The sequence below is a fragment of the Hippocampus guttulatus genome, chromosome 10 (assembly GCF_054856545.1).
Source record: "Hippocampus guttulatus isolate MCC_2025c chromosome 10, RoL_Hgut_1.0, whole genome shotgun sequence".
NCBI lineage: Eukaryota > Metazoa > Chordata > Actinopteri > Syngnathiformes > Syngnathidae > Hippocampus > Hippocampus guttulatus.
In genome coordinates, this window is record NC_141270.1 from 16,675,177 (window position 1) to 16,702,974 (window position 27,798).

Below are 27,798 nucleotides of genomic sequence, written 5' to 3' on the forward strand. Positions count from 1 at the left end.
TATTATTGCGTAAGAGGAAAAGCTGACCCGCTCTTCCTTCGTGGCGTCATTTTCTGCTTTTTTTTCTCAGCTATTTTTGTAGTCGACACTATGCGTGAGCGAGTAGTTTGTACGTGGCATTGGCGGTCTTTGGGGTGACTCCTTCTGTGCTTGGAAAGTTGGGTGCAGGCAAAATCATTCGGCCCTACCGCAGTGATGACATGCATGAGCGCACGCGTGTAGTGTGTGAGTGCTTATTTGGAACTAAGACATGTCTCTGTCAGCCAGCATTGTGTGTTACATCTCCGTTGGCCCGGTAACGGTGCAGATGTTTCTGTCCGTTGGTAGAACCATGGCAACAACAGCTGCTGTCGCTGTGGAGTGATCAAAATAGTTTGGGATGATTTTTTTGTCATGTAGTTAAGATGAGAATGAGTAATGCGCTGAATGTTTATTTTATTTTAATTACCTCATGCATCGTACTGACCGCACAGTTTACTGTTAAAAAATAAATAAAAGTGGCTTTCACCGGAGCCACTACTAGAGGAGATGAAGATGCTGATTCAGCGCATAGGCTCCTCCTACTAGCTTCTTGTATTTTTCAGTGTTTTATTTTTTAGATTTTGTGTCGACTGGTGACATTCCCACACTGGCCAACTTGATGGCGCACTCAAAATTATGTAGCAGAAATGACTGGTTGTAATTCATACATTTTACCAAGCAATAGGTGGAGCGCAGACCAATGTAAAAAGCCACGACTATGAATTAGGGATGTAAGGATAACGGTGATATCATGACATTAAAATTGTCACAATATTGTTGTCATGTTACAATATGAAAAGCAGCACATCTCCGTCAAAAAAACATGACTTTTTGCACGCTTCAGCCAAATCCAGCATTTCGAACTACACATCTCATAACACTGAGCACCGCTGAGCCGGTAGGAACGTATGACAATAGTTTGTCACGACTGTTGTAGACAAAGACATTTTTCAGTATCATGAGCTTTTTTTTTTTTTTTTTTTTTTAAATTTTCTGTATTATTTTTTTTAATGGTATTGTGAGCTGTCTGATTCACCATCCTCTCCACAATATAGTGATAATTATTGTATTGTGAGGTTCATATTTGACATTTTATTACAATTATAATTGTATTTATTTTATATATTTTTTATATATTTATATGATTATATATATATATACACACTACCGTTCAAAAGTTTGGGGTCACCCAAACAATTTTGTGTTTTCCATGAAAAGTCACACCTATTCACCACCAAACGTTGTGAAATGAATAGAAAATAGAGTCAAGACATTGACAAGGTTAGAAATAATGATTTGATGATTTGTATTTGAAAAACGATTTTTTATACATAAAACTTTGCTTTCGTCAAAGAATCCTCCATTTGCAGCAATTACGGCATTGCAGACCTTTGGCATTCTAGCTGTTAATTTGTTGAGGTAATCTGGAGAAATTGCACCCCACGCTTCCAGAAGCAGCTCCCACAAGTTGGATTGGTTGGATTGGTTGAATGGGCACTTCTTGCGTACCATACGGTCAAGCTGCTCCCACAACAGCTCAATGGGGTTCAGATCTGGTGACTGCGCTGGCCACTCCATTACCGATAGAATACCAGCTGCCTGCTTCTGCTCTAAATAGTTCTCGCACAATTTGGAGGTGTGTTTGGGGTCATTGTCCTGTTGTAGGAAAATTGGCTCCAATCAAGCGCTGTCCACTGGGCATGGCATGGCGTTGCAAAATGGAGTGATAGCCTTCCTTATTCAGAATCCCTTTTACCCTGTACAAATCTCCCACCTTACCAGCACCAAAGCAACCCCAGACCATCACATTACCTCCTCCATGCTTAACAGATGGCGTCAGGCATTCTTCCAGCATCTTTTCATTTGTTCTGCGTCTCACAAACGTTCTTCTTTGTGATCCAAACACCTCAAACTTGGATTCATCCGTCCACAACACTTTTTTCCAGTCTTGCTCTGTCCAATGTCTGTGTTCTTTTGCCCATCTTAATCTTTTTCTTTTGTTGGCCAGTCTCAGATATGGCTTTTTCTTTGCCACTCTGCCCTGAAGCCCAGAATCCCGCAGTAGTGAATCCTTCACTGTAGATGTTGACACTGGTGTTTTGCGGGTACTATTTAATGAAGATGCCAGTTGGGGACCTGTGAGGCGTCTGTTTCTCAAACGCGAGACTCTAATGTACTTATCTTCTTGCTCAGTTGTGCAACGCGGCCTCCCACTTCTTTTTCGACTCTGGTTAGAGCCTGTTTGTGCTGTCCTCTGAAGGGAGTAGTACACACCGTTGTAGGAAATCTTCAATTTCTTAGCAATTTCTCGCATGGAATAGCCTTCATTTCTAAGAACAAGAATAGACTGTCGAGTTTCAGATGAAAGTTCTCTTTTTCTGGCCATTTTGAGCATTTAATTGACCCCACAAATGTGATGCTCCAGAAACTCAATCTGCTCACAGGAAGGTCAGTTTTGTAGCTTCTGTAACGAGCTAAACTGTTTTCAGATGTGTGAACATGATTGCACAAGGGTTTTCTAATCATCAATTAGCCTTCTGAGCCAATGAGCAAACACATTGTACCATTAGAACACTGGAGTGATAGTTGCTGGAAATGGGCCTCTATACACCTATGTAGATATTGCACCAAAAACCAGACATTTGCAGCAAGAATAGTCATTTACCACATTAGCAATGTATAGAGTGTATTTCTTTAAAGTTAAGACTAGTTTAAAATTATCTTCATTGAAAAGTACAGTGCTTTTCCTTCAAAAATAAGGAAATTTCAATGTGACCCCAAACTTTTGACCGGTAGTTATATACACAATATATATATATATATATATATATATATATTTATAATAAATATTTATAATTTTATAATTGGGAATTTGTCCATTGCGAGACTAATAAAGGATTTTGTATTTTATCTTTTTACCTCCCAATTATTAATACAGTGGTACCTCTACTTTTGACCGTCTCTTCATATGAAAATTTCAAGTTATGAAACGTCTCAACAGGAAAATATAATATATTTTACATAATTGTGAATCACCCCAAAAAGTGTTCACCAGTCGGGCGATCGCTCACTATGCTGATGTTTGCCTTGGACATTTTCGAAGGATTGTTAAAAGCCGACAAAAGCAAAAATCCTCTTCTGAGAGAGAACATGGACGAAACAGGGCAAAAAACGATGAGGACGCAGTTAAAAGTTAAATGACCAACTTTTGTTCTTTATTCTTTGTTTTTTTTTACATTATGCACAACTGTCATTTATTGTGCAATAATCTAATTGTAACATGTATTTGTTACATATTTCGATGTGTTTTTATGCTTTAGGAAATATTTATGTCTGAATTTTGGGGGGCTTGGAACGAATTAGGGCATTTACATGGAAAAACGCGTCTCTACTTACATTTTCTAGTTAAGAAATTTCTTCCAGAGCCAATTAACTTCGTAAGTAGAGGTGACACTGTCATAATGATACTAATATTTCAGAAGCATTTGATTTGCAAAATTCCACTGTACATCGATAAAAAGTTCCTTATTTCCACACAACATATTGCACATTGACGATTTATGATTATTTATTTAAAAATATTGATCCAGCACCATTGTTTGCCACTGCTGTTGATCTTAACCATCTATCCATTTTCTGAATTTCATGTTAATGTTCTCTTTTTCTTCTCTTCGAAAACATCACCATAAGTGTCATTGCGAAAACAAAACTGTGTTCTGCGTGAAAAGTAGTAATCACATGATATCAATTTACAGTTTACAATTGCTGGTGTGATTTTCAAAGTTGAAATTCATGATTCTCCAATAGATGGAATTTCAAGGAGAAAGTGCAACAAACATAGCAAGAGTTGCTGTCTAACCCATTTGGGCCAGTGTCACGGGCTGATCCATATATGTAATTAGACTTGGGAAACTTCTCGCTCCCCACAGGGAAGTTTTTCAGGGAAACAAGGCACGCTTGCAAACAGGAAGTTGATGTCTAAATAAAACTCGTCTCCCGCCCTTGCTTGCTCTGCCTTTTTAAACAGTTACACAGACGGGAACCTTCAGGAAGAAAGCTTTAAATACGCGCAGCAACGGCCCGGCTTGGCCTCGCTCAACACCGCAGTGGTCTGGGCCCGGCAACCTTGGGCATCTAACAGTGACTGCTGTTTTTACTCTGGTGAGGTCAGGCCTGTCCTGGGTGTCCGTTCTCAAACGTATGCGATAAGTCATTGTGCTTGGTGCAGTTGTGGTTTACTCATTCTGTGATTGGGTGTTTTAGTTGCTGCGTTTTATGTCTGCAGGGCCAGGCAAGTTTACTAAACTGTGAATTACCTAAATAAATGGGCTGCCTCAGCTCTACACTTTGGTTCCACATGTCCCGATAATTTGTTCAGTTTCTAAATTTAGTTGTCGATTTATCATCTTTAACAGATCGTAGGGTTGTTCCCATGTAGATTATGTCACAAAATAAGTCGTCAACATACACTACATAAGTGAAATTGAAATATTTGAAAAATATTTTTTTTCTTTTTATAATACCTTTGTTCCCGCATAGTTAGGCCACATTTGAAATGAAAAAAAAAACTGGTTGGTAAAGGCTCAGTCACTTGTGTAATTCCCCCCCCCCCCCCCCCCCTGTGGTTTCCAGTCTGTCTATTTATTTATTTATTTATTTTTTTGGAGATGCTGTGTCAAACCCACATCCCAGAAAGGGTCATTTTGGATTGATTCTTGTTTGTTTGTTTGTTTTATTTGCACCAAAACCTTGTCACTCCTCCCTGTGCCCTCTGTGCCACCCCAGACTAAGCCGAGGGTTGACTGCCTTAGTGGTAGCGGTGACACCACAGCCTTAATGACAGGGCACTGAAGCTCCGCGTCCGCCTCGCCCTGCCGCCTCACCTGCTACACACTCACCAGTTTACATACTGCCACAGAAATGGCACTGTAGTAGTGTGTGTGTGTGCGTGTGTGCGTGTGTGTGTGTGTGGATAGAATAATGTTGCTAACACTATTACTAACTGGATGGTTTTACTTAGACTGGCTATTATGCGGATGTCTCAGCATCCTTATTTGAACACACTTGTCACGCTACTGCCATGCTGCTCTCATGCTGGACATGCTTGCTGGTCGCTGGCCGAAAAGTAAGTGGTGACTCTAAAACAAGCCTGTTGCTGGTGTTCGAGCTTCAGTTTGATTGCCAACTAGAGAAAAGGCGAAAGTGTAGCTACAGTTCTTCAGTGGAATAACAATTCTTTATGGTCCGTTCTCATTTGCTTCTAGTTTTCCATTTTCACATTGAAGATGATAGACTGCTAAAAAGCGATGTCAGCATTTTATTAATAACTGTGGGATTATGCAAATCACAGTAGTGGAGTTAGATGGGTGTTGGGCAATGGTTTTGGTGTTAATTTATTGTTTTGTTGGAAAATGACATGAAGTATATTGGTTATATGAGTGGTTTCATTTTAAAAAAATGTACAGACTTCCTTTTTGTTTAATTCTGTTTATGGACAAAATCTGGTCATCTCGGTCACATTGAATGATTATGCATTCACCAGGAGGTCTCACTTGGCAATAGTTGTGGCAAAGTCCACTTTTTCTAAAAGTCAAACAAAGTAGTATTTTATTTAGGTATTGTTACATGTGCCCCCACTCTGTCAACATGCACTGATATCCCAGCTGCCTGCATTACAAAATGTAATATTCCATCGCATATTCTCTCTCTGTTACAGGTGGCTTGTATTGGCTTGTATTTCCGTCAGCAGCTCCTGCAGTCCCGTCATCGTGGCGCCTTTGAACTGGCTTATGTGGGCTTTGTTCGCCTCACTGACATGCTATGCAGGTATGTGTTACTGTACAGTGTTGAGGGCTAAAATGTAAAAGCTGCTCTGTGGCGGTGGACATAGCCCTGCACATTACAAGGATAGCTTTTGTTCTTTCATATAATTCATCAGTAGGCACATCCTTGTGGCGTCACTCGTCTTGACAGTTTGTACGACATTCCTTTGTGGTGCCCCTTATTGCGCTGGAAATTACTTTACCTACTGTGTTTTTTCATGGCCATACCTATATTTGTCACTTCATGTGAACCCTATGTTGTCCCTGAAAGGCAGCATGTCTGTCACATGTGAAAAGACAACAGTGTTTTGAACCAGTGGTTCTCAACCTTTTTTCAATTTTTGTACGCCCTGTGAGAAATAAAATTCCTCGTCTCACCCCCCCTCGGGTGGTGTCCGTCCCTCATTCAGCTCGGGTCCTCTACCAGAGGCCAGGAAGCTTGAGGGTTCTGCGCAGTATCCTTGCTGTTCCCAGCACTGCACATTTCTGGACTGAGATGTCCGATGTTGTTCCCGGGATCTCTTGCAACCACTCATCTAGTTTGGGGGTCACTGCCCCGAGTGCTCCGACCACCACAGGCACGACTGTCACCTTTACCTTCCAGGCTCTCTCCAGCTCCTGTCTGAGCCCTTGGTATTTCTCGAGTTTCTCGTGTTCTTTCTTTCTGATGTTTCCATCGCTTGGGACCGCTACATCCACGACAAAGGCTTTCCTCTGCCCTTTATCTATGATCACGATATCTGGTTGGTTCGCCATTACCATCTTGTCAGTCTGGATCTGGAAGTCCCACAGGATCTTCGCTCTGTCATTCTCCACCACCTTCGGAGGTGTTTCCCATTTTGACCTTGGGGTTTCCAGTCCATACTCCGCACAGATGTTTCGGTAGACTATGCCAGCCACCTGGTTATGGCGTTCCATGTAGGCTTTCCCTGCCAGCATCTTACACCCTGCAGTTATGTGTTGGATCGTCTCAGGTGCCTCTTTGCACAACCTACACCTTGGGTCTTGTCTGGTGTGGTATATCTGGGCCTCAATGGCTCTGGTGCTCAGGGCCTGCTCCTGAGCAGCCAGGATGAGTGCCTCTGTGCTGTCCTTCAGGCCAGCCCTCTCTAGCCACTGATAGGACTTCTTGAGATCGGCCACTTCAGTTATGGTCCGGTGGTACATCCCGTGTAGGGGCTTGTCCTCCCATGATGGTCCCTCTTCCAGAGCCTCATCTTCTGTTCCCCATTGTCTAAGACATTCTCTGAGTACGTCATCCGTTGGAGCCTTCTCCTTGATGTATTCATGGAGCTTGGATGTTTCATCCTGGACAGTGGCTCTCACACTCACTAGTCCACGGCCTCCTTCCTTTCGGCTTGCGTACAGTCTCAGGGTGCTGGATTTGGGATGGAACCCTCCATTCATGGTTAGGAGCTTTCGGGTCTTAACGTCTGTGGTCTGAATCTCTTCCTTTGGCCACCTTATTATTCCTGCAGGGTATCTGATCACTGGCAGGGCATAGCTGTTTATTGCCCGGGTCTTATTCTTGCCATTGAGCTGGCTTCTTAGGACTTGCCTCACTCGCAGGAGGTATTTGGCCGTAGCCGCTTTCCTTGTTGCCAGTTCGAGGTTGCCATTGGCTTGTGGTATACCGAGGTACTTGTAGCTGTCCTCAATGTCTGCTATTGTTCCTTCAGGGAGTGAGACCCCTTCAGTGCGGACTACCTTTCCTCTCTTAGTCACCATCCGACTACATTTCTCAAGCCCGAATGACATCCCGATGTCGCTGCTGTAGATCCTGGTTGTGTGGATCAGGGAGTCTATGTCCCTTTCGCTCTTAGCATACAGCTTTATGTCATCCATGTAGAGGAGGTGACTGATCGTAGCTCCATTTCTGAGGCGGTATCCATAGCCCGTCTTGGTGATTACTTGGCTTAGGGGGTTCAGTCCTATGCAGAACAGCAGTGGGGAGAGTGCATCACCTTGGTATATGCCACATTTGATCAACACTTGGGTAAGTGGCTTGCCATTGGCTTCAAGTGTGGTTTTCCACATCCTCATCGAGTTCGCAACGAAGGCTCTTAGGGTCCTGTTCACCTTATACAACTCCAAGCATTCAGTGATCCATGTATGTGGCATCGAGTCATAGGCTTTCTTGTAATCAATCCAGGCTGTGCACAGGTTGGTACGTCGGGACCTGCAGTCTTGTGCGACTGTTCTGTCAACCAGGAGCTGATGTTTGGCTCCTCTGGTATCTCTACCAATGCCCTTCTGTGCTTCGCTCATGTATTGATCCATGTGTCCACTTATCTTAGCCGCAATGAAGCCTGACATGAGCTTCCATGTTGTGGAGAGACAGGTTATTGGCCGATAGTTGGATGGGACTGCACCCTTTGAGGGATCCTTCATGATCAGGATCGTTCGCCCTTCGGTTAGCCATCCTGGGTGAGTCCCATCCCTCAGCAGCTGGTTCATTTGTGCTGCTAGGCGCTCATGGAGTGCTGTGAGTTTCTTTAGCCAGTAGGTGTGGACCATATCCGGGCCTGGTGCTGTCCAGTTCTTCATATCTGAGACTCTTTCCTGTATGTCTGCCACTGTTATGGTAACTGGGTTCTGTTCAGGGAGGTCGCTGTGCTCCTCTCTCAGGGTCACCAGCCATTGTGCACTGCTGTTATGTGCAACCTCCTTCTCCCATATGCCTTTCCAGTACCTTTCAGTTTCCAATATATATATATATACATATATATATATGTATGTATGTATGTGTCTGTGTGTGTGTGTGTACATATATATATATATATATATATATATATATATATATATATTTGCCAATCCAATTCTAGACCAAGTCTGAAAAGACGTTTAAAAATGTCTTTGGGAGTGAATGAGTTAAAAAGACTGACAACATGACCGACTGTCAACACTGAACATTGCGTTGTTGCACCGTATTGAGTTTTTTTTTTGTCTTTAGTGAGCCCCTCAGGCTTGTGCTTCACTTTTGTTATTCTTGGTGGAAGGGATGTAATTGCTGTTAAGCAATGTTTTTTTTTTTTTTTTGCATCGATGCTACTTTTTAAATACAGTATATTGTAAAATATCAAGTACCCCCTGAAATGCCCCACCGTTTTAAACTGTCCTACTGGTCAGAATCTCTTGTTTTGTTCTTGTATACATCCATCATAGGAGCGCTAGTGTCTCGTTAAATGATGGTGAAATTCTAGTGGTTGTGTGGTGCGTGTCTGTTCTTCTCTGGGCCTGTGTGTATGCATGTCTGTGTTTCAGGAAGGAAAGAGCTTTTGTGGGGATGGTATGCAGGCTCTGTGCTGGGTTATGGGGTGTTGATTGCAGGGTGCTTAACCACAGCCTTTTGATTCTCTCTGTCTTGGGATCTGGCATTGGTGTGCTCCACTGTGTTAGCACTCTGGCACGGTGTCTCTTTTTGTGCTTTCTCCTTTTTCCTTCCCTCTCCGCATCATTTTTCAGGTTCTGTCTCTTTAACATGACTTTCACTCTCCATTCATTCACGTAAAATGTGTGTCCGAAAACATCACAAACCATATAGTTTAAATCTAAACTACAGTTTACAAGCAACAGTTGTCATTTGCTTTGTTCAAAGGATAAGAAGATGTGAGAGATGTATGTATATGTAGATGTATAAAAATATCTATCTATCTATCTACAGTGTTACCTCCACTTACGAAATTCATTGGTTCTGGAAGAAATTTCTTAATTAGAACATTTTGTAAATAGAGACGCGTTTTCCATGTAAATGTCCTGATCCATTCCAAGCCCCCCAAAATTCAGACAGAAATGTTTTATGAGGCATAAAAATGCATCAAAATATGTAAGAAAATACATGTTACAATGACATTATTGCACAATAAATGAGAGTTGTGCATAATGTAAAAAAGAATAAAGAATAAAAATTATGGTCATTTAACTTTTAACTGCGTCCTCATCCATCGTTTTTTTGCCCCCTTTAGTGCATGTTCTCTCTCAGAAGTGGTTTTTGCCTGGCGTTTTGTAAAGAACTGATCCAAGGACGTTTGCTTTTGTCGGCTTTTAACAATCCTTTGAAAATGTCCAAGGCAAACATCAGCATAGTGAGCGATTGCTCGACTGGTGAACACTTTTTCTGGGTGATTCACATTTACGTAAAACTATCGGAACGACTCATGGCCCAAGGGGCGAATGACGAGGACGCTGCTGCACAGACACAGATCTATCTATCTACACTCATAGACACATTCGGTAGAGGTCCCTTTTAGCCAATGGTATGCCAGGATGATGCTCGGTAGTAGCCAATGGCAGAGCAGCTATAAGTATGTTGCGTTCAGGAAACTCGGAGCTGCGACTAGCAGCCCATACCGTATTTTTTACCTTTCATATCTTGAAATTTCTTTCGTAACAAGAGGCAATATTTTCCTGTTGAGGTGTTTCGTAACTTGAAAATTTTGTATGAAGAGATATTCGTAAGTAGAGGCACCACTGTATATAAACACACACGCGCGCACACATACACACACACTCGCGCACATGCGCATATTTACGTGTACTTTTTTCCCCAAACACCTGGAGTTGGAAAGGTGTGTTAAAATCTGTATAGTCATACTGTATGTTTGTTTGTGTACGTGTGCATGTGCGTGTGCGTGTGCATGTGTGTGTGTCTGCATGTGTGTCTCAGGAGTGGCAGTAAAGTTCTGCAACAGCTTCCAGCCTGCTGGTTATCTGAAGTTTTGGAAGAGGTCAAATCTAGTGACCCGTCTTCCAAACTGTGTGCCACACGACGCAGCGCTGGAATACCCTTCTATATTCAGGTAATGATGCTTGGTTTTAGTTAGATTTACTTAAGATTATCAGGGTTGCTTGAAATGAATAACTGTTAACCGACGTTTAAGCGGAACATTTAGCAGTAAGAACAAATATGACCACTTGTATCATGGAAGTTCATCTAAAGATGTCCTGACAATTCTCAAAGTTTTTTTGGTTCATGAAGCGATACAACTATTTGGAGGTACTGGGCTGAACCACAAGACACCTTCCACATATACTTTTTCAGATAGAAATTATTTGTCTGTTGAAATATGTCATATCACGCCATACAAACAAAATGATCCAGCCATCCAGGAATGAAATGCCATTTTTGGATGAGTACCTTTGTCCTGATCTCCTCCGAGTCCAATTTCATTACCCCTCATTTTGTTTCTAATCTGTCAATCATTTTTTCTAATCCTGCCACCAACAAAAAGTGTCGAGGGCACAGTCTTTTTGGGGGAAAGCGTCCTCTGCTTGTTTTTGTTCCAGTTTACTCCTAAATGCAGTCGCAGTCAACAGTTCTTGGCATGCAGCCGTAGCATTCATGCTGGAACAACATTAGTTTTCCAGTCATTGTTTCTCTTTCACCTAAATGACAACCGTCATCCTTGTCCTTTGGGTAACCCCTCTTATTAGCAGCACTTTAAATTAATCCCATTGAAAACATAAAGCGGACATTTGTGGTGATGATAATAATAATACTGACACACAGACGGTGTGTTTGTGATAAGTGTCAGTGACATCGCCATCAAATGACGACATCGAGGAGACTATACGAGTTGCTTAGTGGCTTGTTGACCTCCCGGTTAGGAACAAAAAGGAATTGGAAAGCTCTCTATGTAAAGGGATATACAGTAATGTTGGTGTATGAACTCGTTTTATTTGCGTTTATGAGCCCCCCAAAAATTTGTAGTGTGTAGTGTATATGACAGCATTTTAGTACAGTGAAACTCCTCTACAACGAAAGCATGTTTGCAGCAAGACATTTTTCACAACAGGGGTTTTTTCACTGTAGCAAATTTGATCTCATATGTAAACACACACACACACAAACGTATGTGTACTCTTTATTTTTATTCCAATAGTGCATAAGTATGAGCATACACTTATTTGACACTTCATATAGTCAGTGTAAACAGAAAAAAAGGGAAAGAAATTGCGAAATTTACGATCAGCATTCACTTCCACCAATTTCTTGGATCATGTCTTTTATTTTGCTTCCTCCGTCTTTCATTTTGATCACTTTTACCCTCGCTTCCAGCGTCAGAGCTCTTCTTGTCTTAGCTGCTTGACATCCAAAGGTCCGTTTTGTAGCCATTTTAGCAATGCAATGTTCTTGCTGCGTCTGAAACTAACAATAATACTTCCTGGACTACTGCATATGTGTAAACCAGGGTGGTTGCTGTTGCCGTTTCCGAACGAAGCGGTAGAGGTCGCTGTTGGATTAGACTTCGTTGTAGTGAATCTCGTCGCAAGGCAAGAGCAGACAAAAATATTTCGTATAACGCAACAGGGTTTTTTTTCGTTGTACGGGGGGCAGGAGAGTGGGAAAGGTGTTAATGCATGAAGATTTTTTCACACTAGGGAGTATTTTCACCCATGTAGGTTTTGTTGTAGAGGAATTTCACTGTGGTAAGTGTGAGAGCTAATCCTGAAGAATGTCCCTAACTGCCCCTCAAAGAGATTGTATTTTCTCTGCCCTCCTAGCCTTGCTTTTGGATTTCTTAAAGGGATTGCTGGTATGATATATGGTCAATAGGAGGCGTTTCTCAATGCAAATGAGGTCAGACATTGGTGAGTGTGGCAGTTTAGAACATATGGGATTTATCACTGCACATTCCTTACTGGTGTGCATACGGCAGGTGTTCGCATGTTTGATGAATACACATTTAAAAAAAAATTGTACCTGCACACACTCTAAATTTCAGTCGTGCAAACAAACTTTGAACTTGTTTCACACACTCTTTGATAAATGAGTCCCCAGGAGAAGAAAAAAGATGGTTAAAAATGTCAGCTAAAAACGCGATAGTCTATGGAGGAGGTTATGTCGACACCTTGGCAGAGGTTTGGCCAGCATTCATTACTACCGGAATGACAGAGTCAGATCTGGGAAAGCTGCCTCTTGCACTCGCTCTTCTTTGGTCTGGACCAACTCGACCTACACTTCACAGGAAGCAGACTCTGTTTTCTTTCCATCTCCTCCAATCCCCAAGAGTTTGGAAAGGCCAAACCTTGTTGCCTTCTCCTCTCCTCCCTACCTTCATGTCTCCATACCTCCCATGCATAACTCTTAATCATAACTCAAGCCAGATGTTTAATGTCAACTTCCTTCTCAAGACGACTAACGCATGCAACGGCCTTGCACCTACATTTCCCCCTTTGGACAGTCACATATAAATTATGTTGTCCAATAAAATTATTGGTATGTCATCAATCAGCCATCTCAGTATGAATGCACAGTATATGTTGCTGTGAAGAGCAGGCCTTTTTAGTGGCAACATCAACTATTATTTACAACATCAGGAACCCAAAAGTATTCTATCATGCCCATGACTAATTTTCATAAAATAGTTGGACAAAGAAATGTTGTCCATTCAAAATACTGTATTTATATTTACAGTGGGACCTCTAAAGTCATACATGTACCATATCTGTTTTGTGATGCTGGTCAACCTCGATTTTTTTATTTTTCCTTTTTTTTGGAGAGGGGATAAATTGGAATGTAAAATCAATCCCCCTGTCAAACCTTCATCAAGATAATGCCTTTATGACTTGTTACCACTTATTTTCAAGAAACATTTCAAACAATTTATTCTGTTCACTAATATATCAGGCATAATGCACTCGGGATTCATGTTGCAGATGCTGATTCTCAGTAATCCCAAAATCTATTCTTCTCGCATAATAAGAATGTAACCATGTTTAATATTAACGCAACACTGACAGCGCAAAATCTTAACAGCACTGGTTCGGAAACTCAGAGTATTGTTCAAGTGTATGGTTTAGTTATTCAGAGTGTTCCAAAAACAAAGTGCCGGAGTGCGTGCGTTTGGGCACTGTGAGTGGGGACATGGTGCGGCCAGCGGGAGCATGCACTGCCTCTCCAAATTTACCACTCTGAGTGATGCAAGGACATCAGAGTGAATTCCCCCAACATACCCTTAATATATATATGCAAGTCGCACATGAGTATATGTCATAGGACCAGACAAACTATGAAAAAAAGTGTGACCGAAAGTTCGAAAAAGACGTTAATTTTGACGCAAATCAAATTTATTCAGTTTTGGAATAAGGCTATAACATGACAAAATGTCAAAAAAGGGAAGACTTTCGGATACACACACATCAAGTTAAAAATAAAATGTACTGCACAACAACAAGGCCTGCTCCCAGCATGATTGTGGAGCTATTTCCTTCTGTTTGTGTTTTGGAACTTTTGTATCTGTCATGTGTTGTTTGTTCTCCGCAGGCTCTACTCTCTTCTGAGCCAAAATCCTCCAGTTGCAGTCTGTTAAAAATGACCATGAGGGAGCTGATTACTCTCGCCATGCCTACCGCTAATAGAAATACAGACGCTTCCACTGTTCCTCAGGTTTGTTAGATCAACCCATCTTGACCTTGCGATTGTCACATTCTTCGAAGTGTTTGTGCGTTAACTGACATTGAATAAATGTGAATCAGCCCGTCCACCGTCAATGGCGCAGCATTTGTAGTATTAGTTTATGCTGGCTAGATGACCAATTTTGTCACTTAATATCCAGCCAAGTTGTCTCTTAAATATTTGTCTCGTCCTAGCTCAACTGAATGCTCAAGTGCTCTCCTTACAGGTTCACGCCCTGAACATCCTGAGAGCTCTTTACAGGGACACTCGTCTGGGAGAAAACATAATTTGTTTTGTGTCGGATGGAATGCAGGCTGCTGTACTTGGCTTCACCTCTCCTATCTGGGCAGTGAGTTTCCGTGCCTGTTGCCCTTTTCGCTTTTGTACAAATCAAGCGTGACATCTCACATCCAGTATAACATGGCCAGTTTATTATTCAGTCACTAGAAGATGCCATCAAAACAAAAAATGTTTATTTTACACCCCACAAATGAGATATTAATTCAACCCTGAAATTACCAGCTATTTGGCACGAGCTCTGATTAACCTCTTAAAATTTGTGAAATATTGGTGACTTTTTTCCCAAAAAGTAGCTGGACATTGAAAATAAATCTGGTCTTGACATTTTTAGGTGTTTCATTTTACAAATCGATATTTGCCTGTCTCAACAATCCCATGAGAGATCGGCAATTGTTAGCTGTAAAGGTGTCTTACTTTTGGTGTCATGTATGTGTATATCTTCATTCTATATCATCATGCTCCCTACATTTCCATTCTTATTTCAGGTAAGAAATTCTTCAACTCTTCTCTTCAGCACTCTGATCACAAGGATCTTTGGGGTGAAGAAAGGAAGGGATGAACACTCGAAAAAAAACAGGTCTGCTTCTTTTCTGTTCTTGGGGTGGAATGAAATGTTTATATTGGCCTGCAGTTTGTAAAAATCAGTAGCCATTCACATACAAATTGTGTAAATAGCATCACAAGGTCACAATTACTAGTTGCACAGAGTTATCATCTACTCCGCAATCTATATTTTTGAATTTCAACTTTGAGCCAATTTAGAGTCGGTCGGGATAAACATAGACATACACAATGTAAAAATATTCTCACGCAATGGTGGTTAGGGGCCACCAGGGGACACTATTGTAACATAACGGTGCATTTTTTTTGTTTTAACTGCCTCAACTACATTTGCAAATGACATGCAAGGTACTGTATTTCCTGCTTTTAGAGCTTCACCTGGCATTTTATTCCTACTTCAAAGTAAAATGCATCTAAATACTTAATGCTGGATACTAAAATGTGGTACCTACTGAACATTAGTAATAATCATACTGTATGGACATTCTGTTTCACTACTTTGGGAATTCATCATTTTAAAACGCTGCAATATTTGCATTCAACACAACACAAATCCAAACACAGATGTTGAATATTGTACACCAAGGACCCAATTTACGAAAGGTTTTTATGTGCACTGGAAATACTGGAAGCTGATCTACTAACCAAGCACAACCAAGATTAGGTCAGTCAACAACAATGCCCTGTTGCAGTTAATTTGACCCACTGTGGAAAAAGTATATGGATTCATATACCAAGCGCAACATGATCTAACAAACCTGATATGAATGGCGCTGGCTGTGTCTTTAGATAGCCCATCGTATTATTATTATTATTATTACCGGTATTATCGTATAGGTAGGTGTAAACCAGCATGCAAAGCACTGACAGCGTAGCACAAGCAAAATGAAAGGTAAATGTTGCGTGTGTACATCTTGAAATGCTAAGTAAAAAATATTGTAAAGTATTGTCTAACCAGCAATGCAATTTTGAAGCTTTTTAACCATCTGAAGACTGACTTGAAGCCAGTCACAAGAAGGAGTCATGCTATACCGCCGAGGACAAAACTTCTTTCAACTCTGCATTCCCATGCATCTGGGTCATTTCAGCGCACTATGCAATTAGTGCTTATTTACGGGTGTGCTGCCCCAGGTTTTAAGCACAATATTACACACGATGGGTACATATCCGCACATCCAATTGCCACGCGCTTGGGGAGCGTTAACTCAAACAGAGCATGGCTTTCATGAGGTTACTGGCTTCCACAAAAGTGTCCCAGTGATCTATTTTTTTCCCCTCAGTAACACAATCATGCATTTATTTGCCTCTTCCACTTAAACTGCCAATTCCATCATTCAAAGTTCATTTTGCACTCTCTTTTAAAAATGGAAGTTTCCATCATTTGTTCTCAACAACATATATGCAAGCTGTTCCATTGAGTGAACATGTCGTCTCGCGCCTGTTGTTTTGGATCTTAGTAACTCAGGCTCCTTATGTCTCATTAGAATAACGATTAAATTCCAAATTGCTGTTGGTTATTTATGGCAGTAACAATTACCGTATTATACCGACCATTCGTGCACTGTATTATTTGGCGGAAAATCACTGAACAGGCCTGTTTAAAAAAAAAAAAGTCACATTAGATTATTCATTTTGTGAAGCAGTTTATTCTAATTGTATGTTTAATTGATCGATTACTAGGCTGGGTTCAGACCGGATGTGAAATATTGCGTAGTAGCGCGTCTCGTTTGCTTTTGTTCGCCATGCAACTACACGGGTGTTGCTTCGAGTGGAGGAAGAGATCCTCTGACAGACATCTTAAGTCAATCTGGTGATCGGTGGTTGTGTTATTACTTTCAGCTAATGCTAAATGCTCTCTGGGTTGACAGTCATATACAAGTCAGTGCACTCACCATTATCCGAACTTTTTTGTTGGTGTTGGCAGCTAAAGGAAGCTGGCTATGTTGCTCACCTCGCGGCAGTCTGTTCCCACATTGTGAAATTGGAAATTTTATCCCACGTACTTTATTTCCTGTATTTACTGTGTTTTATCTAACTTGAGATTGAGAATCATGGGATTGTGTCACTGTTTGCGATAATGATTGATTATTATATAATTGAATGATTGCACTCAGCAGGCATGGACAATGAAAATGTCTTTTTGGTTGGAGGAAGGTATGGTTGGCTTTATTAGGCCCAGTTGATTTTGTAGAGTTTCACAAACATTTTACTGTGTTTCTGTTGGCTCACTTTCTAATGGACTCCGAATGCCATGAGCCCTGCTAAGGCTGCTTCTGTTTATCTCATCTTTCATTCAATTTCTCTTTTTCTTCAGTGTCACTTTAAGGTATTCCCCACCTCGTGACTGCTGGATCCGTCTTTATCAACACTGCGTGGGTTTAGTTTTGCATGTGGCAAAGCGTAGTCGTTTAAAACATGATGTCTGCTGATAAAAAAAGATCTACCGGTACATATGGGCTCTTCAATGTTTTCTGGCATACCTTTAAATCTGCCTTTTTTTTCCATCAATAGGAATTGCAGTTCCGTCGGACTTTTTCAAGTAGTTATTTTACTTCCATCTTTTGATGTAAACGATTTTATCAGAATAGGCTTTTGACTGAATGTTCTGAACTCGTGCAAGTGCGGATGTTCAGCTGAGCAAATGAATTGTGCCCTTTGGGGTTGCCATAGGGAAGATTAGCAAAGGTCAAGCCATAGTTGACATCGTGTTTTTGTTCAGACCATAAATCCGTGAATGAACGGCGCCTTTGGTGGTTGTAGCCAAATTGTCCACTCGATTTTGGTTTCAATTCCTTCAAGATACGATTAATTTTACACAATTGACCACGTGATCCATGATGGCAGTTTGTCCTTATTTGTTTACGTCGGTCTTCGTGGGGTCTTCTCAAGTTGTAAGATCACTACATTATCTACTGCCTCGGTTGTCTTTTATAAGACTTTGCTTCGTATTGCAGAAATTTTCACTCATGTATTTTACTTGAATCCAGATGTATGTGGATTCCTGCTCCATTAACTGAGCCCAGACGAAGTCTTCTCTGCTTCGTGACCTTGCATTGATGTTGGTCTGATATCATCTTTAGCATAAATACAACCAGCTGACACAGAAACCATTGCTTACCAAGTTCCGTCTCAAACATTCAGCCTTATTATGCATGTAGAGACTGCCCATTTTTCCTGCATCTATGAGCCGATGGAAGAAATTTACACACCCCTTTTCAAATGCCAGATTTTTGTGACATAAAAAAAATGGAGACCGTAAATTCCTTTTCAAAACGCCCCCCCCCTCAGCAATAATGTGACCTATAAGCTTTACAATTTGGGGTAACACATATTTTAAAAGAGGGGAAGTCAAAAAGAAACACTTGAGAGTCGGGTTGCACAACTGTGTATCTCTTCTCATAAGTGAGAATGCGGCTGTATTTTGAATCAAACAATGACATTCAAACTCAACTTAAATGGAAGTCAGCACATACCAGCCACTATGTAAAGCGTCTGATTAATGCCAATTCAATTCAAGCGCTTCTCGTTTGATTTTCCTGACATTTTTTGTGGTCATGTCAATGATCCCATCTTCTGCGTAGCGCTTCCACAGCCTCACAGGGCATTCATTGTTCTAAGGTGTCATTCGGGACAAGGGTACAAAAAGAGGTCTTTGAAGCAATGAATGTACAATGGAACACAGTGAAGACAGTCATCATTAAGGCTAGAAAATATTGCACAACAGTCAAATGACCAAGAACTGGGTATCCCTCCAAAATTGATTCAAAGACAAGTAGAAAACAGAGTCAGGATGGCTGCCAAGAGGAAGGGCTAAAAATTCTGTCAAGTACTAGCTGTGCAACTCCCGCCTTCTTGATATTTCTGGGCTTTAAGCCTGGCTACATTTTACAATAACACACAGGAACCCTCCCAGACACATGTGATACAATTTATTACGGTCCACTCAGATAAAACCAAGCGTGAACTAGTCGGTCATAATTTCCACTTTTTTGGCTCAAACATCACGCTGCTCATCACCAAAAGAACCAATGGCGGCGGCAGCAGCATGCGTTGGGGCTGTTTTTCCTCAAGCCGGAACTCGGGTCTTCTCGTCAAAAGAGGAGGGATTTCTGATCAGTACCAGTCAGTGATAGGAGAAACTCTTGCTTTAAAGCAAAAAAAAAAAAAAAAAAAGTAACGAAAAGCCTGCTGAACTTTATTTGGGGTTAATCAGAGGCACTTCTCAACTGGTCTCTGGTGGATTCTGACACCAGTTTACCATGACTTTGAAACCCTTTAAGACTATTTTAACTTGTTTCTGTGTAGTCTAACTGATTTATTTCAGCCTGAATACACTCCACCACCCCACCCCCCAGCCCCCTTGTCTTCGTTCTCATCCTCTCCATGACTTCTTACCACGACTTTTGTCTGAAAGGACTCTGAAGAACTTGCCCGCGTGCACATGCTTTAATATTGAAACAACTGTACTTGCAAGTGTACGTAGTGATCCGTTTGAGCATCATGTTTGACCTTATGTGTCTGTTGGGTCACAAGTGGTGAGTCTCACACCCTCATAGACTGCAGTTTTTACATGCACGCACGCACGCACATGTGACAGCTTTTCATCACATTGTGCCTGTTCATTCCTTCCCGAATGTGTGCAACCCAGAGGCAGTCCCGCTCGTCATATGATCTTGGGTTTGGTGGAGCAGGCTCTCCTCCCTCAAGGAACAACTTTATTTCGATATGCACAGTTAAAAACTTTAATAGCGCTGAGGTTGAATGGTGGTTGCAGAAGCAAGACAAAGAGTGTGTTTGATATAACGTCTGTCATTTTATTGACACGTTTCTGTGCGTGCTTGATTGAGGCCCCACAAGTCTATGCATACGCTTCTTTGAGCACCGCAACCAAAACAGGTTCAGTTTGTTTCTGATTGAAAAAGAAATGCATTGAAAAATTAAAAGCCGTGACAGAGTTAACTGTTGTGCATTCATTAAATTGTTTACTCGAACAAATTACACACATTTTATCCTTCCACCAAAACACTTAGGAAGGGAAGGTCCAACCAGGGAGTCGGTGGGAGTCTTTTAACTGGTGTTGCTCAACAGTTTCCAACTAAAAGGGTCAAGACATCTGTTTATAAACTTACAATATTGGCTTTGTCTCTGTATTTTTATTTATTTTTACCAGCATAATATAAACTTATCACTCCTGGCATGAGAAAAGGTGAATGAAAGATTTTAGCATTATGTAGTTTCATTCTTTCTCTCTTTTTTTTTTTTAATAAAAAGTATTTTTAGCGCAATAATTTTGTTTCCTTATGCTTTTGTCTCTTGCCTTAGAATGACTGGCCGTGAGTTTTTCACTCGTTTTCCAGCTCTGTATCCATTTCTTCTTAACCAACTCAAGGAGGCAGCTGTCTCAGTGGAAAGGTGAGGGGGTCGTTGTAACTTGACTTTCTCAGTCTCATGTAATTTTGTTGTTTAAGATACATTATTTTTTTTGTTAAGTCCAACCACCAGTTGTATTGGCGGATAAAGTTACTCGAAGCTTAAAAATGATCTTTGAAACACACATTTTGCGTGTGAAACAAGGTCATCAACTTTCAGCGTTTGGTGAAATGAATACTGTTTATAAATTCCACTTCCTCTGTTGGCCTATTTCAGGAAAAATAAAGAATACAGCAAATGTGTCACGAACTTTGGCTCAGCGTGTCTGCAGTGGAGAGTTGGGTCCGCTGAGACTCATCTGCCTTATCTTTCCCTGCTTGGACAAAACTCCCCTTTTAAAAGCATTTGAATCATCTAACAGCTCTCCAGGCAGCTTTATCTTACTTTAAATCCAATTAATTGAGGACTCTTTCCCAATCCCCCTCACTCCCTTGACTGGTTGTTTAAACTTTCATGGATTTCCCACAGACCCCAATGTCAACTCTCTGACTTCCCCCACATCATCTACAGGAAGGGCGCCCAAGCCTTTTTGAAGATCTACTTTTCGATTAACCAAACCTTCCGCGATCGATCTGTTACCGCACGCGCGCGCGTACGCAAGCACTTAGACAAGCATGCCCTGCTGAGCAATGCCCATAACGGCCCCTAAGATGAACGAAACAGAAAAGTAAAGTAGACACAAAAGTTTGTGAAAAGAAGATCATTGCCGACCTTAGCAGAGACCTGACGCGGAGGCATGGGACGCACTTTTGCAGCGTTTTAACTATCGTAGCTCATGTGTACCATTTTAAAATGCTTCTCCCGGCTTTCCAGATTCCCATTCTTTGCCAGTGCCCTCGGTGAATTGTACATGAAACAAACTCTGAGTGAGAATAACAATAACAATACAAGATATAGCGCAACAGTTCAAGCTGCAATTGCAGGCCACTGACCACGAACAGCTTCCGGTGATGCAGGTCACACTCCACCTTAGGTTAAAGGTGACCTGCTATTTTATTAGATTTTATTTTGAATATACTTTTTGTGAAAAGGAGACTGATAAGATGCTGAGGGTGCAGTGTGCATGAATACAAAAGTATATCATTAATAACATGTACACAGACACACAAATGTTTTGGGGGGGGGGTTGTTAGTTTTTTTTCCCCGCTAGACCCCTTCGCGATCGACTTGGGACAAGTCCACGAGGTACTGGTCGATCGACGTATCTGGCACCCCTGGAGTAGATGGTGGCAAATCCCCCTCTCTTGATTTAGAATCTTAATGATGCTTCAGCCTTGTGCTCAATTTTAACAAGCTCGGTCTCTGTCCAGTTGCCCAATTCCCAATTCAAGGCCTGTATCTGAATTCTTTTAGATTTCGATTTACGAGAGACGACAACGATGTAAACAATATTAGAAAACAAACAAACAAATATGAAACGTAACTGTATCCATGTATTTTAGTGACAGTGGTCAAGTGAAGCTGCATCCCAGTCTCTTCCTGCTTCTGCTGGTGCTCAGCCGAATTTACCCGTCTCCAATGGATGGCTCCTCTTCACCTCTGGGACTTGCCCCATTCATGCCTTTCATCATCAGGTAAGGAGGAGGCAAGAGCACACTCATATCCAAGCGTGGTTCTCCTGCTGTAGTACAGTGAAAAGCGAACATAAACTCCACATGGTTTTCTTTTTTTTTTTCTGGTCGTCATATCAGTGAGAGACAGAGAAGCATCACATGCCCGTTGGTGGCAGTGGCTTAGTTGAATGACTGCCTTTTTTGTTTTTTCTTTGGACAGCATATCATCTCAATCTTTTAGAAAATTCCAGCAAAGCTTTTTTTTTTTTTTTGAAGCCAAAATGGTTACTTGCCTATGTGCCACATATCCTTGCATGTGTTTTCCAGCTCAAGTGTCAAGCGTGGCACTTGGGTTTGTCGGCAACAAGTGAATGACACATGTCAGCATGTTTTGGATGCCGGAGTTGATGTTTAATGAGGAACTTAGAAAGCAGAAAAAAGTTGTCAAATCCAGTAATGTATCCCTTCCATATGACATTAGTACATGCAATCAAATATGAGGTGCATGTTTGTTTGTTTGTTTGTTTGTTTTTTAGAACAAAACTTAATTACATGAACTGTTGATGATTTTGAAGCGTTTGTGTGTGTATGCCTGCGTGCGCTATAACACGATATCATCTGACAGTACAGTCTAATGCTTGGTTTTTGTTCCAGTCTACCTGCCAACGTAAGAGTTGAAGTGCCCTTGAGTAAGTCTGAGATCTGCGTGGGCTGACTCAGTCGCCAACTTAATGTTCCATCCGTAGCTCCTCCCTATTGTCATCACTATCAATGAGAATGTGGCTTGCCGGCAACTGGAATGCCGTATCACATGAAGAGGGTCACACACCTGCTCGCTCAACCACGATAAACTTCTCAAACAGTTCTACTCAGCTGTACAGCTTTTCTAAGTATGGAAACATACAATCATGAAGACAAAACACATGTAGTCTAAACGTACATCGGCTCATCTATTTTCTTTTGCTTTGCACTGGTTGCCCTGCAAATTATACACAAAGTTGTATTCCCATAAGATCAGTTGTTTTTATTTAATCTATCTGGTTTTAACTGCAATGATGAAGCTAAAAATTAAACATATAACATTTTTTTTCATGTTAACAATAATATTGTGACAGTCTTAAGGCATTTGTTCACATGGGCACAAAAAACAAAACAATGCATGCAGTGTGTTGTGTTTTGGGCTTGCGTTCACAAATATTGATATTTATCATTAACAGTGGTGCATTAAAAAAAATCCCAGCATTCACTTAAATACAAATCCGATTCCAATGTAGTTGAGACATTCTGGTGAACATCAAAAAAAAAAAAAAAAAAAACTGGGACAGGGTCATGTTTACCATTGTTGTCAGGGGCATCCATGAAAAAGACGATTGGATAACGGCATATGTTTCTCCGAAACCTGTATGTACCTTTCAGTGCCTTCACAGCTATGTGAGTTACCCATTCATGACTAACACAGTCATACTCCAAAAATCAGAATACATGTATTCCAAGATCATCTTTGAAACACAGCGGAGGTAAGAAGATAAGAAAACCTTTATTAGTCTCGCAATGGAGAAATTCCCGATTCACAGCAGCAAAGTTATGATAGGAAGAAGTAGAACAACAAAATATAGGAGCTGCTGGAAAGGCAGCCACTCTCGCGGTGCCATTTTGAAGTCAAAATAACAAAAATAACACAACACAACACATAGGACACAGACAGTCGTGCAATCTTCACCACTTTTCTGCATACACTTTGTTGTCTGAAGCAGTTCTAGATGAAAGAGGAGAGGATCAAAGTGTCCTTTCACCAGTGGATCAGAGACGTCATGCTGAAAATGTGCACACGTCTGCTACAAGCTAAGTTTTGAAAGCAAACACGAAGCTGTAGCGTCCATTGACGAAAAGAGATTAGTTCACTTCTCCTGTACTAAGTCATTTTACAGTTTGGGCTCCTTCTGGCATGGACTCACTTAACATCATTCCTAATTTAGCACCAGGGCATCAACAAAATGAACTCATAAGTCTACAGAAAGACTTTGTCTGACAATTTACAGCGGAAGTCAAGTGAAAAAAAAAATCTTTGCAATAATATGTGTATGTGTATAATTTGTTGCGTACAAATAATAATATGATGAGATGATTAAACTTTTATTTGCTTACACTGTCATAATGGCCCTCCGAGGGAAGACGCAACTCCAAAGTGGCCTGTGACAAAAAGGAGTTTGACACCCATGCCCTAAAACAACCGACAGAAAGAGGCAAGCTGAAAAAGTATCACCAAAAAAGCAATTCTGCAGAAATTTGGCAACGTCACCTGGTTATTGCCAATGATTTGCAATTATTTGCTCATCTACAAATGTGTTGTTTGATCTCCTCTAAATTGTATATAAGATCCAGATTGTGCCTGGAATGAAAAGCCTCTCTTGTGTTGATATCAAACCCAAATATTTTTAGTCGGCAGAAATTAAATAAAGGAACTTACTGTTCCAATACCTTTGGAGAGGAGTGTAGATCCTTTTACCTCGTGCCAGGAAAATGCTTTTTATGCTTTGAAAATATCCACGTATTTGTGAACATGGCCTTAGTTGGAAGTTTTTGTTTTTAAAAAGTTTTGTTGTTTGTGCTGTCTAATGTCAGACTGAGTGATTAGATGTGACGGGTTTTATCTGGACTCCACTCTGTTTACTGGGGAGTCAAGCTTTCAGGCGAATGGGAAACTGTGTTTCTAACCTTCATTTTCGACATTCCTGAGATGGAGAAGTCTGCAAATATTATTCAGACATGTTCATCGACTGCACCTGCAAATCAGACCCGACCTGGAAATCAACCCCCCGTCTTGCGTTTAGCAATCCAGAAACGAATCCAAATTTTGACAAATGACGTTTTGACAGATAATCCTGCATCATCCCAAATGCAACATATAAAGTCATTTGTTCATGAATTGAATAGGACTACGCTTCCGCCCTGTACACAACAATATAAAAAAACAAAAACATCACACGGTACCGTCTAAAGCAGTATGAGTTAAAAAAAAACTCCCGCGTGCTCTATTTTAACAATGCAGCCGACATGTATATTTGCAGATGAGATCAAGATGTCTTGCAAAACCCATGTTATGCATCCACAAAGACGAGTTATTTCTCAATACAACATGAGTCACTCGAAACCAAAATGATTGTCTGGTTAATGGCTGCTGGAATAAAACCTACAACATGAGATGAGTCAATGATGAGCGAAAAAAACAACACCAATTTCTGAGGCCTGCCAAAAGTGATTCTCTTTGTTCTTACACATTATGATTATTCCCAACTCCCGGGTGGTTTACAAACCCAGCGGTTCACCTTGCTGGTAGAACCACCCATATTGACTCCATTCATCAATATTTGTTCAATTAAACTTTTGTCAGTAAACATAATTTAATCTGGAGAAACCAAAGTGCGACAATAGATTCCACACTGCCGTTTTATGATCGTGTCTTTTTAAAAACTCAGATGTCATGAATATCCACCGATTACTTGTTGGAGCTTCTACAATCCGGTGAAATCTTATCTTAAAAGATATTGGAGTTTAAATTTAGATTTATCTTGGTTTGCCACTCATCTGCATCCCAATACTTGTTACTGTGACTGTAGACCAGCAGGTCTGTAACAATAAACAGTTACTCATAAGCCTTTCTCATGAATAAATACCCTTTTCCGTAATAGCTTTTTTTTCTTCCAAATCTATACCGTTGTTTTTTATTTTTTATTTTCCAGACATTTATCCATATCATAGTTTTCCTCTCCTTGACAGCAGGATCCTGACGGGCCGCTTGACTGTCAGAAGTTATGCGGTGAATGTATCCACCCTAAATGAAGACCACATCTTGAAGATGTTAAAATTAGCATCCGTCCCAACTTAATTGGCCCCGGTCTTAGTTGTCTCTACCTCCCTACCATTTCTCAAACACGCTTCATCAGGCCTGTGCGAACATGCCCCATGATATGAATAACTTTCACTCCCTCCACCTGCAGAATGTTTTTCCTATTTCCATTTTGCATCTCATATTTACATGTCGAATGATCATGTCTCTGTCAAGAAAAAAAACGACAACAATATGGAGATTCATGTATTTCTCTTTAGGATTGATGGTCTCTCATATTTCAAGGACTGAACAACTGGTAACAAGTGTCTTATCTCCACCGACGTCTGTAATTTTCTCTCCCTGGTTCTCATGTCATGGCAAAGTGTCAGAGCTCCATGAGTTATGATAAGAGCCCAGAAATCTCTCCTCCCTTCTTTCTTTTACCATACTCCCATCACATTTCTCATCTCTATTCAGACGGCTCTGTAATGGCCACACACTGTATATTTTCCAAAGTTAAACGTTCTTTTTTTTTTTGTTTGTTTCTTATCCACCCACATGTCATTGTAATACCGGCTTATGTCAAGACTGACAGTACATGGTGACACATCATGACGTGTTTGAACTCAAAATACAGTGAAAACAAATTCAACTTCTATAAAATAGTTTCATTTGAAATACGCATGGAAATATAAAAAACAATCTTGGTTGAAGTTTCTGTCTTCCAATGTTTCGAGGAAAAATAACTAGTATAACAATAGAAAAACATATAATAACAATCATAAACGCCAATAAAAATAATACAATACATTCTACACAAGTAATTATTTTGTAATTAATTGATTTGCATGGAGACACGTACCGTATACCGTACATGTTTGATTATAAAGCTGAAGGGAGTTTAGTTCCGTTTTACTTATTTCTTTTTTGAGAAAGTAAATAGAGGCTGTGACGGTGTTTTGATGCATTTGTCTCACTTTCAAGAATCCAAATGAATGTGTGAATGACCAAATGGAGCCCTCTCATTTGAAGTGAGTCACCACTCCACTTCCTAACTTGGGTTCATTCCCTAGTGACACATTTGAGTGCTTGAGCTTGTTTGTCCAACAACATGCTGAAAAGTCTCCGCAGGAAACCATTTGACCAGTTTTCTTCAAATGAAGCCCAGATGAGACTCACCCATGCCAGTCAACAGCCTTCATACCATTGGGCACAGCTCGGTTGCTAAAATTACACACGACCAAACTGTCATTTCCTTTCACCAGCGTTTCATTGGAACAAATTACCGGTACAAAAGATAGTTAACATGTGCGCCAGAAATAATGGCAAGGGGTCGGGTCCAAAATCAGGAACAGTCAAAGGTGTGTCTGTGTCTGCCTCGCGTGCAAGTACATGGATAGATGTTTAAAGGCCTATACAGTAAAATGAGTTACTTGTGTTTGAAATCTGTTAGTGTGATGATTTCAGCCTGGTTTGTGTGTGTGCGTGCCTGTGTGTACGTGCTTGCGTGCGCAATCAGAAATGGTTGACCATGAACTTCTTGGTCTGAATGACCTCATATTGTTTATCAACATGACTGTTGTTTATTCAGTCCTCTGGCAGAATGTGATTCGTTAAAAACGTTTGAAGATACAACTGCGCTTCTATCCACATCTGACATTTCCTATTGCAAAAATAGTTAGCTTTCCTTCTGATCTCTGCATTCCTTTGTGATGATTTATTGCCGCTTGACATAGCTCCCAGACTTCCACTGATTTTTGCCCTGCCAAGCCAGCCTTTTTTTAGACACAAATTTTAATACAATCACAGACAAAATCATGGAAACAACCTGAGAAACATAAATACCCATTTAAAGTGTGTGCCCCCCTGTTAACGTTGGCTCTT

At 40.8% G+C, this 27,798-nt stretch overlaps 1 protein-coding gene across 2 annotated transcripts in view; it reads left to right on the plus strand.

Annotated features, from left to right (window-relative positions):
* The window catches only part of thada (THADA armadillo repeat containing), an 83,510-nt gene that overhangs the window by 17,597 nt on the left and 38,115 nt on the right, over window positions 1-27,798 (plus strand). For both annotated transcript variants that reach the window (XM_086121523.1, XM_086121522.1), the window contains exons 22-28: window positions 5,738-5,847; window positions 10,510-10,642; window positions 14,110-14,232; window positions 14,468-14,590; window positions 15,027-15,118; window positions 20,425-20,514; window positions 21,975-22,106. In XM_086121523.1, coding sequence (XP_085977649.1) covers window positions 5,738-5,847; window positions 10,510-10,642; window positions 14,110-14,232; window positions 14,468-14,590; window positions 15,027-15,118; window positions 20,425-20,514; window positions 21,975-22,106 — 803 coding nt within the window. The remainder of the gene's footprint in view (window positions 1-5,737; window positions 5,848-10,509; window positions 10,643-14,109; window positions 14,233-14,467; window positions 14,591-15,026; window positions 15,119-20,424; window positions 20,515-21,974; window positions 22,107-27,798) is intronic.